Source organism: Callorhinus ursinus, unplaced genomic scaffold (assembly GCF_003265705.2).
Source record: "Callorhinus ursinus isolate GAN/ISIS: 27379988/994484 unplaced genomic scaffold, GSC_fseal_2.0 scaffold28, whole genome shotgun sequence".
Lineage (NCBI taxonomy): Eukaryota > Metazoa > Chordata > Mammalia > Carnivora > Otariidae > Callorhinus > Callorhinus ursinus.
The window spans coordinates 3,891,786-3,907,330 of record NW_027397090.1 but is presented as its reverse complement, the minus strand read 5'-3'; the positions used below and the strand labels follow the sequence as shown (position 1 = coordinate 3,907,330).

Genomic DNA, 15,545 nt, shown 5'->3' with positions numbered 1-15,545 from the left:
ACACATAGAGGACAAGGAAGAGGGAAGCCAGGTGGAGAGGGTGGAGGCGGGGAAGAAGGTTGTCCTGTAGGTAAAGGGAACAGCAAATCTGAGTCAGGGAACTCTTCGAGGCCAGAGTCTAGAGGATGGAGAGTCTGTGTGATTTGAAGTAAGGCCAGAGAGCCGGATTCTGCAGGTGCCATGGGTCAGAGGAGGATAATGGTCTTCATTCAGTGACTTAGGTAAAGCCCGTAGGGGAGTTCTTGGCATGGCATTGATGTTAATATGATCTTATATTATAGTTACAAACTATAGTGTTAAGTAATATTCAATGTTAACTATTACTGTTTCTTTTCAGAGCAGAGGGAAGCCCCTACAAATTTTAGGCAGGAGTATGACCAAATTTGCATTTTGTGGCCTTTTCCTGGCTGTGGTGTAGAAAACAGATTTGAGAGAGGAGGTTGGTGCGTATGGCTCTGAGAAGACTAGAAGCAAGTGTGTTCATCTAACAGGTGGTCAGAATACAGTGAGTCACCCGGGGCCTGGGCCTCACTGGTGCCTATAACTGTTCATGACTCAGGAGATACATAACTTGGAGGGTCTCAAAGTTGTATAAGATTGTGTAAATGTAGCTACTTTTTCAGAAGTTTTGAGCTATCCAATTTTAGATTTTGTAGGGAGCCTACTGCAGAATCCACTAGTCATTCTACTTTGGAAGGCATTCGGTATAGACTATTAAATGGCTTGTAGAATCATTCGAGAAGGCAAAGCTTTCAGAAATGTCCCCCAACGCCACATCACAGAATGGGCCTTCCCAAGAGTTGCTGCTTCATCCTCAGCTTTTTGCTGAGGAATGAGGAAGCTACCCTCTGTTGCCCCCATAGCTCTTTGATAATCTCTTGCCAATTTACCGACAAAACAACGGGCGTTGTTGCGCCCATTCTCCAAGCTGCTGGCTCCTGCCAGGCTCCCAAGCGGCTCTTCAGCATGATCAAAGTTCTACATTCTACAAACAAATGCGCAGAAAGCTAGCAGCCAGCATTAAGACCTCTGCCACCACGACCACTAAACACATAAAGGCTTCCAAGAGCCCGGCCCAGGATGCTGTAGTCTGCCTTTGTTTGGCAGAACCTTAATCACATCAGAACCCTGGCTGCACAGAGTTGAGCTCTTTAGCTCTGCAGTGCAGGAAAGCTCCCGGAAGGATGCTGGAACGAGCCCACCTGTAGGATGCACCATGCAACCTAAGTTCAGATGCCAGCTAGCCATTCAGCAGGGATTTACATTCCCCCCACCTCACCATACTAGCTTTGTACGTGTGGGCACTCCCTGAGCCTCAGTAACTTCATTTATCAAAGTGGAGGTAATGATATTTATCTTCCAGGGTTCCTGGGGGAATTAAGTTAAATATGATAAGCAGAAGAGCCATAAGATTCCTGGCACATGGTAGACATTTAGTCAATGAGACATCAGTCAGTCACAGAACACCATTCCCCAACTCTATAGAAGAAACAGTATCCCTGTAAAGGAGGAGATAAAGTACAGCTTCCCACTAGAGAGATTTCATGGCCTGGAGACAGGTGGCCCTGTACCAGGCGCACGGACTTTGGGAAGCAGATTTGCCCCCGGAAGAGTATGTGGGATTTGTGTGTGCATGCTGGTTCATTTAGTTGTTATTTCTTTCATTTTTAATTAGTTTTTTTTAATTTAAAAATAATACATACGCATAAACAATGAAAAGAAAGCCTCTCTTTGTAGGTCAAATTTCCTGAAATATCTATGCATATAAGCATATATGTAATACAGATTCTTTCTTTGTTCACCTACACAAATGGGGTCATATTTTCTCCCTTCCTCCTTCTCTCTCTCTCTCTCTCTCTCCTTCCTTCCCGCCTCCCTCCCTCTCCTCGAGATAATTTATTTTAGTTCATATAGAACCAAACACCTACTGATTATAGCTAGTTGTTTGAATGATTTTGCTTTACAAAATTGCTCTAACACCTGTTCTTATACAGAAGTGACTATATCTGTACAAGAAATTTTTAGAAGTGGAAACGCTGGGTCAAAGGTTAGGTCCAGTTTATAATTGTATTGATATTACCAAATGGCTTTCAAAACAGTTGTCCCAGGGCATGCTCTTTACCAATGCTGTGTATGCTGCTTTCATGCCTCCATCCTCACCAACAGTGAGTCAGACTTTCTGACTTTGGTCAGTGAAGATGAGGGAAGTTAAGAGGTGATACTAGGGTACACCAAGAGAAATTCTGACCAAAGGATGGAGGTAAGGGATTGCAGGATAGGAGGTGAGAGAAAGTGGGGCTGAAATTTAAATTTAGAAGGGAAACCAGCAATCTGACACTCTGTGCCTGGCAGTGACTTGACCAGGCAATGCACCTGTTACTATGTTCAGTCCTTATAACCACATTCACCCATACACATTTTTATCCCCCATTTGACTCTGACAGCCAGTCTCTGTCCACTCTACCTCCTGTGTCCTTATTTTACAGTTGAGGAACCAAGGCCCAAAATAGTTAAGTGATGTATCCAACATCCCAAAGCATGCTAAGTCAGGGCAGGGGTTCTGTTTTCCACCTTCGTAAATGCTACATAAGTCCAGGATTTGAGTCTTTACCAAAGAAGCCACAAAGGATCAGAATTATATCTCCAGGGCATATGTCATCCACATTTGAGTTTAATGGTCCAGTTGAATTCAGTTATTTCCTATAATCGAAGAGGTTCCATTATAGTTGCATGGACATGGTCTGAAACTCACGGACCTTTTTTCACACTGGTGATAGGTTCTGTATAAAGTTCTTCCCCAAAGATTTTATGTCCCTTTCCACAAAAACTACTGTGTTTACCCAAGGAGCACTCTTGACAAAAGCTACATGAGATGAAAGCTTTAAGCTCCTTGGGATTTTAAGATTTTCTTATAAAGGATTACGCAGCCCATTGTGAGTTCTACCCTTAGTCCTCTGGAATCTTAAAACTGTCCTGTAAATCCCTCCTTGAAGCCCTTTTGGACCCTTAGGCTAGCATCTGTGTCCTCTTTCTCGTTGTTTGCTGCTGTCTCAGAGTTCCCAATCTTTTCTGTGTGCATCTGGGCAGTTTCCACTTGAGTTAAAAACTTGAGAGTTCAGATTGTCAGATCTAATGATGATTAGAGACATTCATATAGAGTGTAAAGTCCCAGTGCGGGGGGCACTTTTCAGTGGCACCGTATTTGGGTCGATCATTATCATTGGGGGGAGTGATGATTGAGAATTGATGGAAAGAAGAGAACTAAAAAAATAAACCTTTTATCTGGAAAATGAAGCTGGGCCAATGACTTTTTTTTTTTTTTTAATTAAGAAAGCCAACTTTTGAATTGTCCCAATTGGAAAACATCCTGTTAATGGTCATTGTTTTAGGGCAGAGCCATGGTGTTCTGGAGAAATAGTCCATTTGATGTACTTGTGCAAAGCAAAAAAAAAAAAAAAAAAAAAAGTGTCCGTGTCAAAGAAGGGACTTTGTTGGAATTTGAGGGCTGCAGTGATCTTAGAAGTTAACTAGCCTGACGCCTGGTTTTATAGGAATGGAAATGGAGACATGTGGGATTTAGCCCAGAAGCCACTTCTGAGCAGTGTCAGCTGGAGCGAGAACCAGGCTCTTCTGTCTCCATTTGGTATATTGTTCAATTTCCATGCATGTGACCCACATCTGATAATCTGCTGAGAGAATATGATTATCTGGGATTTTGTTTGTTTTCCGGAAGTGGCAGTGACTTATTTTCAAAGCTATCCTAAACAGACCTAACTGCTTTCAATGCAAGAGAGGGGTACACAGATGAGAAGATGAGTCTGTTAAAAGAGGTGGTCGCAAAGACAGTGGATTGAACTCCTTTTCCACGGGATGCTTAGTTGGTAGGTAGGATATGTGATCTTCGCCTCATTGCAGACATCGCCATCCCACTTTTAGTTTGTGATTAAATGCATAACTGCCATGTAGTTATACTGCCGACTTAAGTCAGGAAACTAAGAGGTGTCTTCTTTGTGAATGACCAACGGCTCAGGACTTGTTTCAAATTGGTGATATAAATAATCTAACAAGGTCCTTCATTGTACATTTCTCAGAGCAAACAGAATGCAGTGTGTTTTTATAACCAGATAGCTATTTGATTTTTTTTTCTCTTTCCCACATTTGGATATAAATGGATATAGAATTACTTAAAATGCTGCATATAAATTAAACATTAAAAGGGAGATATGGAGAGGCTAAGCTGCCCCATTATAATCTTCAGTTGCTCAGTCACTGCCTCAAGGACACTCCATTTCATGTCACCTGTCCTTCTTTGGAAAAGTGATCACCAAGGTTCAAGTAACATTTAAGCATAGAGGCAACTGCATAATTTATGGACCTTTGTTTTGTTTTGTGTTCTTATTTTAATGAAACGGGAAAACAGAAGGCTTCCTTTAACTCCCACTAACTCCCCTTGTGCTTCCCTCCTGTCTTTGCAGATCGGGGCCCTAAAGGACTACTACCACTTCTACCATAGCAGGACGATTAAAAGGTCAGTTCTCTCGAGCAGAGGAACCCACAGTTTCATTTCAATGGAACCAAAGGTAAGAAGAACCAGTTGGGTGGGGACCAAGAGGCGAAAGCTTCTGCATTTTTCATTGGTAATAGCACACTAGGAACTGATGACCAGCGTGAAGACTCACGTTTCGGGAAGCCATCCTATTATCCTTTGGTCGAATGTCTTGGCTTCTGCTTTGGACCAAAATAGACGATCGCTTGATTTTCACTGAACTGCCCTTATCATCCCACTGGTACGACAGTTCAGGGGTATCATAAGTATGGGTTCTCATGGAGAAGGGAGGAGTATGTGCAAGGGGAGATACTAATTGATTCAGAAGTGTTGAAATAGTAAGAATACCACACCATCTTACTGATTTGCATGTAGATCTGAGGTTCTAGCCAAACTCCATAGAGGGGTCCCTAACCAAATCCTTAGGTCAGGCATCAGGGCACCATGGATCCTCGCAATTTCGTCTGACGTTGATAGAGCCATGCCTTTGGCCGCCTGAAGACTAGATCATGTCTGGGACGGGAGGGATACTGAATACAGAAGGGATAGAAGCTGGCTTCTGGTTTTGAGGTAGGGCTCATCAAGTAGTTTTCTTGCACGTTGTCTTTACTCCATGTCCTTTGGGGTTATATAGACAACACCCCCTTGGGAGTACCTAGAAGGAGATATGATACATCCACATTCTCCCACTCCTTTCTGGAGAGGTGGCACAGCTTTGGACTGGGAGATAGGAAGGTGAAGGGTGTTAGGGACAAACCAACCAGAAACTGGCAACTAACAGTCAGGGGGTGGGTTACACACACACACATATCCTTATTAAATTAGAGGAAGGCACGGACTCTGAGGGGGACCTCCTTGGCCCCCCATATGTGGCAAGTAAAACGGAGAAGGCAGCTGTACCAGCCTGCCCCAGTTCCTTTGTGGGCTCACTGTTGATTCCTTATTGATTAGGAGGGCTTTTTTTCCACCCCCATTATGTTCATTGCCACATGAACTCATTTTCATATAAATTGGTGAACAAGTCCGTACAAGTGAGCATGGCAATCTCACCTATAGATGCCATGAAAATTGTATTCCTCATTAAAGCAAAAAGTCCTTATTTGCATTAATATGCAAATCAGGTTTGCAGTTTGGAGTCCTGCCCTCTGTTTTGTGCCACGGTTTGCCTTGTTTAATTTGTTTCTGGAATATTATCACATGGTTGTTCATGATTGTGAAATTGTATCTTGGTCATTCAAGAAAGCACATTTCTTGTAGGTCCCAATTTTCTATAACCCAATTTGGGATTATAGGAGCATCCCCTAAGACTTACACTCCAGTGGCCTGAGGATTGTATTTTTTTTTTTCCCCTTCATCTCTATTCAGAATTGAATGTCTCTGGAAAAGCAATCTGTTGGGATGTTCTTGAATTAGCTAAATTTTTGAAGCAAAGTCACGTTTTTCATCTGCTAAACAACTTTTTTTGAAGCTTTCTTGAACTTTGGTAATTAAAATGATTCCAATTTCATACCTCATGTGTGTAGTCAGTGTGAATTTGAGAAACCAAGTGCTAGTTGGTTTGGGAGGTAAGAACAGAATGTAATGAGGCATTGTGTTCATAATGAAGTATTTACTGTATATGGAGTTGCTTCAGTCTTTAATGCCATCTTGGGGAATCCTGGTCTTCATGTTGTCTTCTTCTTCTTTTTTTTTTTTTTTAGCTTTATTTGAGAAAGAGAGAGAGAGGGAGAGAGAGAGAGTGGGGGGAGGGACAGAGGCAGAGACCCTTCAAGCCACCTCCCCGCTGAACGCGGAGCTTGACGTGGGGCTCAATCCCACAACCCATGAGATCTCGACCTGAGCTGAAGCCAAGAGTTGATGTTTAACTGACTGAGCCATTCAGGCACCCCTCCCTGGTCTTCATTCCTTTTCATCTTGGTGCATCAGATAGCTTATGCAGGATCCCACAGAGAACTTGGATGCTGGTGCACATCATACCTGGAATGTATGCCCTTCCTCACCCAGTCCAGAGAGTAGGGCCATTTCAGGACAGTTCTAGGGCACATGCTCAGTTACCCTTCCTCCTCAATAAAAAGAACACCCCTTTGGAGAGCCATACCTTACTTTTTATTTGGATGCCTCCTGCCCCTCATTCCCACCCAGCCATTTATACAAGAGGGCCATATCCTACCGACTTTGCAGCTGGAGCACCATGATGGGGGCTGCCCACAGTTTCTTTCAGATACTTCTTACAGCTCATTCATTCATTCAGTGGCCATTTCTTGAGCCAGTAGTATATGGTAGGCCCTATGTTTGGCTCTGGGGATTTGGAGACATAGTGGTGCCAGAGGGGAGCTCACTGCAGGCTTCCACAGTGGCTGTCAGAGAAGCCCAGAACAATCCAATGCTTCTCAGGTGTTGGGGATGGGGGGAGCAAAGGGGATGGACGTACACTATATTCCCCCTCCTTTTCTAGTTCTGTCCTCGAAGAGCTCAGGCCCACTTGGGTCATTATTATTATTTTTTAATCTTGAAAACCTTTTTACTTGGGGAAGTCACAGAAATGTTGTGAGGAATCCCTATGTAAGCTTCCCACCTTCCCCAAATGTTAATGTTTATGTTTTACATTTTACCATACCTACTTGATCATATTCTCTCTCTCCTCTTTATACACAAATGCACCCCCCCACACACATATATGTATGTGTACAAATCCATATATATAGTTTTTTTCTGAAAATTTGGGGGCAAATTACACACATGACGCCCCTATGACTTTATGGATTTCACTGTGTATTTACTCAAACCAAGGACATTCTGTTATTATAACCGGAAGTACAGTTAACATTCTGGTAAAAATCTGGATATTAACAATGATTTAATATTATTATCCAATCTACAGATTTCATTCAAGTTTTTCCAGTTGTCTCTTTTCTGGGCCAAGAACGCATCTAGCTGTCATTTGTCCCATGTCCCCTTTGTAGATTGTGTCATACTTCTTTCCATTTTCTTTTTTTTCTTTCAACAACTAGCACTTTTTTCTTTTTAAAAATTTATTTATTTTAGAGAGAGCATGCGCACACGTAAGTGGGGGGAGGGCCAGAGAAAGAAGGGGAGCATCCTCAAGCGGACTCCCCACTGAGCGTGGAGCCCAACACACGGCTCTATCCCAGGACCCAGAGATCATGACCTGAGCCAAAATCAAAAGTCAGATGCTTAACCACCTGAGCTACCCAGGCACTCCAATAGCTAACAGTCTTTTTGAAGGTTACTGTTATTTTGTAGATTATCTAACATCATGATTAATTCAGGTTTAGCAAAAACACCAGAGGAGTGCTGGGCTCTTAGTGCCTCAGATCAGGAAGTGCGTGATGTTGACTTGGTTTGTTACTCGTGATTTTAACTTTGGTTCCTTGGTGGTGACACACGTAGTGTCTGCCAGTCTTCTCTATGTTAAAATGACTAGTTCCCCCTCCCCTTTTTAAAAGATTTTGTTTATTTATTTGACAGAAAGAGACACAGCAAGAGGGAACACAAGCAGGGGGAGTGGGAGAGGGAGAAGTGGGCCTCCCACCAAGCCGGGAGCCCGATGCAGGGTTCCATCCCATGACCCTGGAATCATGACCTGAGCCAAAGGCAGATGCTTAACCAACTGAGCGACTCAGGCGCCCTAGTTTCCCCTTTCTAATGAATAAGTGTTTGATGGGGAGATACCTTGAGATGGCGTGAATGTGTGTGGGCTGACTTTGTATGTTTCACTCCCGGCAGCCTGTGTTGGGGGGATAAAGCTAGCGTCCATGTGACTCGCTTTCTTAGGAAGGTCTTTTCTTGACTGTTGGGTGTATGTATGGTAGATGGTTAGTGTGCCAGAGTGGAGATGCATATGTGATCGGGGTGATGGGACCATGTGGACTGGCTTGGTGGCAAACATTGGGGGTGCATTGAAGTTACTTTTGATTGTCATTTTCTTAAGAAAGGGCGTACCAGTGAATTGCAGGGAATATGTACACTAAACAGATCCTGGCTTTTACTTGATGTAGTAAATTGCACGTTCCTCCCTCCCCCCCCGCTTTTGTTTTTATTTAGAGGGTTCTAAAGAAGAAAGTGCTCAAGTAGCCAGGAGGGTTGTAAGAACAATCTTCTGGTGCTAAGAAAATGCTGTGGTCAGTTGGGGCACATTGAGCCCAGAGAACAAGAATAGCCTGGTTTCCATATGTTAACATTATGTTATGATTAGCTTTTTAAATGACAGAGATGCACAGACTTCTAAGACAGTGTCATTAGTACAGTAATAACAGTTTTGCAGAAAACACTGGTACCGTATTACAGCAGTTGGACCAGGGAGTCTTGCAATACTTGTATCCATACCTTTCTTTGTGACGGGCCAGCTTTTTGCTCCAAGAGACCCAAGCTAAATTTCAGAAACAATGGTTTTGAGTTAACATTCTCAGAAGCCTCTCATTAATCTGTTTAGAAATCGTTGCCAGCCCTGTGGCATTTGGTCAAGGAGGCTGTCATCTGTAGAGAGCTTTGGAATGGAAGTTCTTTTTTTTTTTTTTCTAAGATTTATTTATTTATTTGAAAGAGAGCAAGAGAGAGAGTTGCCATGTGAGCAGGGGGAGAGGCTGAGGGGGGAGGGACAGAATCTCAGGCCAACTCCCCACTGAGTGTGGAGCCAGATGTTGGAGCTTGATCTCATGACCCTGAGATCACGACCTGAGCTGAAATCAAGATTTGGACACTTAACTGACTGAGCCACCCAGGCACCCCAGAATGGAAATTCTCTATAGATTTTGTGCTGCCCATGTGGACACGGGCTGGGGCAGAGGTGGGATTTTTCATTCTCCTCCTTCTTACCCAGAATAGAAAAACCAGAATCCTAAATTTCCTATCAGAGTAGGCATTTAAAAATCTAAAAAACGTAAAAACAAAAAAACCCCCCAAAAACCCTTGCCATTAAGTTCGGTCCTCATATCTTATCCATGTGTAATTTACAACATAGCTCCTTTTGCCCATGAGATTTGATCTTGAAAGTTCTGGCCTTTTAGTCTTTTTATTTTTTCCAGCCCTTTTTCTGAGTTCAAGTCTGTTGACTGGTCAGTTTTTATCCAACTCTAGGATAGAATCACCCTCTGTTACAGAGTAAGGGATAGGCACCTCTCCTGTCTGGTTTCTTCCTGAAACTCATGTTGGTTAAACTGCCCCATCGCATGGATGTGTACGACTATGTATCTCATTATGGAGCAACTATTCCTATGATATTATTTACTGCAGAATTGTAGGATCCTTAGATTGAGACTTAATCTCTTTCCTATCCAGGACTGACATACCTTCCAGTGTGCTCTTAAGAGGGATTTTTTTCAGATCTGTTAAGCATGCCCAGTGACAAGAGTTCAGTACTGGGCAAAGCAAACATTGCTGTAATTGAAGAGATTTAACTTGTTGAGTTCTAACCGGCTTGCCTGTAACGTCTACCCGTTGGATCTCTTTTTTGCCTTCCAGACGTATACATAACAGCTCATTAAATATCTGAGCCCCTTGCTTCTTCTCTGGGAGCAGCAATTGTCCCTCTGTAAATGCAGCCCAGAATTAAGTGCAAGGCTTTAGCTCACAGAGAGAGCGCCCATTCATGACGTTTATCCATAAGGCATTTCATCTGAAGAGAACTTTCGGGCAGAGCATTCAAGTATTGTACAGCGACAAATAAAGGGATCTGAGGAAAGGAAGGAAGAGAGAAAAGGAAGTGCTTGGAGGTAGTTAGCAAGATTAGAGGGAAATCAGCCCTGGGAAAGAAGACTGGGCAGTTGCGTTTCCTTACTAACCCAGGTTGGAACCACTTGTGGCCAGGACTTGGTTTTCAGACGACTGGCCTTTTTCTCTTGTTGCCCAAGTATATGGGGGGACCTCCCTCTACCTAGCTGCGATCATGTGATGGAGGAAGTATATGGGGGGCCCTCCCTCTACCTAGCTGCCCTGTTCCTGAGGCGCTGTACAAATCCACTTCTTCTCAGTCGAACCCCATCTCCCCCATGGATTCACTTTGTAATTTTGGAATATTTTAGGCCCACTTTGGGATGGATCTTTAATTGATCCATGGAGACCACAGCGCCTGCGTTCCCTCTTGCTCTTAGCTCTGAGACAAGCCAGTTAGAAGCCGTTCACATGCACCCGATCTCCTAGCAGAGCCTTGGAAGCAAAGAAAGCTCATTTAGTGAGAAACAATTGCTTAGAAGTGTCCGGACTCCATCTTACCTGGCTCACAGGCATGAATCGCAGCCACGCCTTTTCACCCAGAAGATTCCATCTGGCCTGCCGCAGCTGTGGGATGGCTTCACCGGAGTCCGGGTGCTTCCTGTTCGGGCCATGCTCCGTTTCCTCTTGCCCAGCCTGCCCTCATTCCAGAGGCTGCTTCTGCGAACTGTTTTCTTTGGCGGGTTAATTTCCTGCTCTTTACTTTTAAATGTGGTAATGACTTAATGGTTTGACTTTCTTCTGTGAGGTGCAGTTTTATAATCTGACAGCCCCGGGGGGTACTCATCAAGCTTTGTGGGATGATCCTGGGCGTGGTGAGGGGGCATGACAGTAGCGGCCTTCTCTCAGCCAGGGGCCTGAGCTCCTTGTGCTCCCAGCATATGTCGTAACCGTGATCATTGCTCATAAGCCTCTCGGCATCTCACTGGTGAACGGCACTTGCTAAGTATCCGGAGAAGGAATTCCTCTGGAAGCAGCATGGGCTTGCACCCGACAATGCACAGGGAGGACATGGACATGGCGGTCAAGGGGGCATACTGGGGGCTGTCTTGTTCCAGACTACCTTTGTCACCCCCTTTTCAGCCGTGACATGCAACCATTATAGTGAAATCCTGTCTGATTTTTGGTAGCACTTCTTTGTCTTTGAAAACCCTACTAGGATGCATATATAGTCTTGGCAGAAGCATTCCACTCACAAGTTTGCAACCTTTGGTACAATTATGGTGGCAGGGTGGCTGGGAGTATGAGGAAGACAGAAGGAGGTATGTGGGTGCAGAGTCCACTGTGTTCCCTACCGCCCCTTCTTTCCTGTCTTGTTTCCAGGTCTCCCAGATGTCTGGATGGTCAGAAATCGGAGAGTCAGATTGTATGCTGCTGGGTTATCTGACGGGAAGGTTTCCGTCTTGACCCAAATCCCTTATAGGCAGGAGTGAATTAAAAAAATAAAATAAAATTCTCAGCTACGTGGGAAATGTTGCCAAATCTTTATTAGAGAGCACTTGGCAGGCCTTGGTTTTCAAAGGTTATAAACTCACATGCCTACAGTGGGAGTGCAGATAACAAGAATGAGTGAGATGGGCCAGATAGAAAATAATTGGGCAAACAGTAAAATGGAGAACCCTTGCTGTGCGGAAGGGGGCCCCACCCCTTTGCTGTAGCCACTTGTCATGTGGGCAGGCTGGCTCGTTCTGCCCCTTCCAGAGAACCGGCAAGCCTGGATGGCTGCATCACACTTCCCGATTTTAAATGTTGGCAAATAATTGGAAAGTTTGAAAATACTTGGTGGGCCAAAGACAATGTGGCCGAGAGACATCCCTGTTTGTGACCCCTTGAGTAGGCTGTGTTGGGAGAAAGGGAGGAAGGTTTGGAAGATTACAGCATTTTCGTAACTTGGCTTGGGTCTTACCCTCACCTGAACACCAGCATCATGCTCCCCTGAGTGGCTCAAATGTGACTTTTCTCTGTGTCTTAGTCTTCAAGTTGAAATCTGAGGATCCTTTGGGCCTAAGGTCACTTAAGTTCTGTAGCAAAGGCTCCTACTGCCGAGAACAGGGTGGAGGTCTCGTTCTAGCTTCGCTTGAGCTTTGCCCCCTTTTCTGCTGACACCTGTAACTGCGCTGGGAGAAACAGTCTTAACAGGGAATGAAGGTTGGAGGAAACAGGGTAAGTCAAAGAAAAGAACAACTGGCAAATAAAGTGATGGCCATGTGGAAAATAGGAAGAGAGATTTGATGGGGCAGAGTAGGGTAGCCAGGGATTTTGCAGAAGTCATGTCAGCTGCTTGAAGGAAGGGTAAAAATGTGAAATCTTTATTATTTTCTTAGTTTAGATAGTATGTCTAGGATGTCTGGTTCTAAAAAAGTAGATGCTGGAGCTAGAAAATGTAGGGTGATGATACCATTCTAAATTTCTAGATTGGTCTTGTCTTAGTCAGCAGAAATTTATTTCTTATACTCCTGGAGACTGGGAAGTCCAGGATCGAGGTGCTGGTGGATTCGGTGTCTGGTGAGAGCTAACTTCCTAGTTCGCAGACAGCTGTTCTCCTGAGGTGCGTCTCCTGGAGGGGGAGGGGAGCTCTCTGGGGTCTCCTTTATAAGGGCACTCATCCCACTCATGGGGGCTCCACCCTTGTGACCTGTTCTCCCAAAGGCCCCACCTCCTAATACCATCACATTGGATATTAGAGGTTTCAACATATGAATTTTGGGGGGGAGGGATACAAACATGTAGTCTATAACGGGTCTTAAGAAGGGAATTTTGGAGCCATGGGGCAGGTTGGGATGAAATTAGTAAGCAAACCTAAGGAGTAAGTGAAAACAGCAAACAACAAACAAAAACCAGCAACAACCACAAAATCCCAAAGGCCATTTTAATTGTCGGGCTTTGAAGAGAAATCATACTGATCCATGTATTTATTTTAATGAATGCAAGAGTAAATAAGAAATCTAATTAGAACATCACCATTGAAAAGGCCTGATTTGTTAATAAGTGCTTGTAAATTTTGTTTTTGTGCTCAGTCCCACCAAATGTCAGTCAATTCTTTTTTTATCGTTATGTTAATCACCATACATTACATCATTAGTTTTTGATGTAGTGTTCCATGATTCATTGTTTGTGCATAACACCCAGTGCTCCACGCAGAACGTGCCCTCTTTAATACCCATCACCAGGCTAACCCATCCCCCCACCCCCTCCCCTCTAGAACCCTCAGTTTGTTTTTCAGAGTCCATCGTCTCTCATGGTTCGTCTCCCCCTCCGACTTTGTCAGTCAATTCTTGCAACATCAAAGGAGGCAATATGGTGCAACAGAAAGAATCTTTGAGTTTTGGTTCCAGCTCTGATCTCTGTTGGGTCATCACTTAACTATCTGATTCTCCCCCACGTTTGAAGATCCATCGTTGTTCATGAATGCACACAAACAGTACACTTGAGAACCTGTAGAGTCCAACACAGTATAATGAATTGTACAATGCAAGGAAAGGTCAAAAACGCAGCTTGAACCCTTGAAACAAAGTAGTAAGTAGCCAATAAAATGATGTTCTAAGTCTATACAGACTGATAAGGAAAGTTCTTCAAAATAAGTGATATAAAAAGAACATATAAGAGGTGTTCTCATTTATGTTTTAGGTTCAAAGGACGAAAAAAAGGACCTGTGTGTGTATGTGGGTGTAGTTTCATGCAGGGTAGTTTTGGAAGGCTAGACAAACACATGAAAATGACTCTTAATAGTTACCTTCCACACCGTATGATTTTTTATAAAAACTATAGTGCATCTGCTTTTGTTGACATCGACAATGCTCTGAGATCTCAAATCCCATGGGTCTGTCTCTGTCCTTATCTGACTCTACCTTTCCTTTGACACAGTGATCAATCATTTGTTCCTTCTCGAAAAATGACTCCATTTCTTGAGACTACATTCTTTCAGGTTTGTCTTGCCTCTCCTGCATCTTCTGTCTTTGTCGTCAATGGCACCCCGTCCACCTCACCTATCAATTTTGGAGAGCCCAGGGCTTACCTTTATGCTGGTGTCTTTGCTTCAAATTTATATCCCCTTCTCTCATCTACCTGACATCTCAAGTTAGATGTCTAGTAAGCATCTATAAAACACAGTATGACACATAACGATACTTTTAATTCCTACACATCACCTTTGTCCTCGGCCCTTTTCTTCCCAGCAAATGGCGCCGTGATTTATCCAGTTGCTCACGCAGAAATAGAGCAGTCTGCGAATCTGTGGACTTTCCTCTCCTGCGCCGCCACGGGTCTGGTTAATCCCTCTGTCTTTGACCTGAACCACATCAAATGCCTCTATTTCCACTCTTGTTCTTCTCCACGGTCATATTCCACTGAGAGTATGCTTCTTAAGATGTACAAAGATCAGATATTTCAATGACTTTCCATTGATTTGGGAATAAAATCCATTTTTTTCATAATGATCTTCAAAGGCCATCATGATCTGGCCTCTTCCTACCTCCCCGAGCTAGTTTTTGAAATGCCCCCTTTTTGCTTATTACGCTCAGCCGCCTTGGCCTCTCTACCTCTCAAAACACTAAACTCTTTCTCTTTTTCCCTTTCCCTGGAATGCATTTCCTTTGGGCTTTTCCGATGGATATCTCTCATCTTTTACGTATCAAAGCAAAGGTCACCTCCTTTGAAGACCCTTCCCCAGCCCCCCATCCTAAAGTAGACCCTCAATGTCATCTGCCCAACTACTGTCTAGCCTTGACATGTAACTTTCCTCTTTGTTATCTACCTGAACCCAAATCCATATGTTTCTTTATTTGGTTGTGGTTGGTTTTCCCCTTCCAGGATATAAAGTCTTTGGAGGCAGGAGCCCCAGACATCTTGTTAATTGTGCTATTTTCTTGATAGCATAGTATCTGGCATGTGGAAGACCATCAGTAGAAGAATGAATGGACGGATGATATTTGAATGTTAATTTTTATGGAAAATCAATGATGGAGACAGTAATAAAGCTATAATCTGTGATTTTCTCTTAATTTTGCTACAACTTAAGTCCTCTTATGGCGGCATGCATGGTACTGTCTCATTTTGCTGCAGACATGGGAGCAACCAACTGGACAGGCTCTGTGTTATCAGAGCCATTGACCGGGCTTGCGATATTTGGATTCTGGTCTCAGCTTTACTACTAGCTCAGAATTGCTATTAGCATGTCACTCCTCATTGAGCTTATTTCACTTATAAAATCATGGAGCAGATGAGCTACTTTCTAATGTTCATTCTGATCCATTAATTACCATCTTGAACC

The 15,545-nt window shown here is 43.6% G+C and overlaps 1 protein-coding gene across 8 annotated transcripts in view; it reads left to right on the top strand.

Annotated features, from left to right (window-relative positions):
* The window catches only part of PCSK5 (proprotein convertase subtilisin/kexin type 5), a 465,096-nt gene that overhangs the window by 36,397 nt on the left and 413,154 nt on the right, over positions 1 to 15,545 (top strand). For all 8 annotated transcript variants that reach the window (XR_012374027.1, XR_012374026.1, XM_073878061.1 and 5 more), the window contains exon 2: positions 4,476 to 4,580. Coding sequence is in view for 6 of the 8 variants with exons in the window: in XM_073878061.1 (XP_073734162.1) it covers positions 4,476 to 4,580 (105 nt within the window). In the remaining 2 variants the exon portion in view is untranslated. The remainder of the gene's footprint in view (positions 1 to 4,475; positions 4,581 to 15,545) is intronic.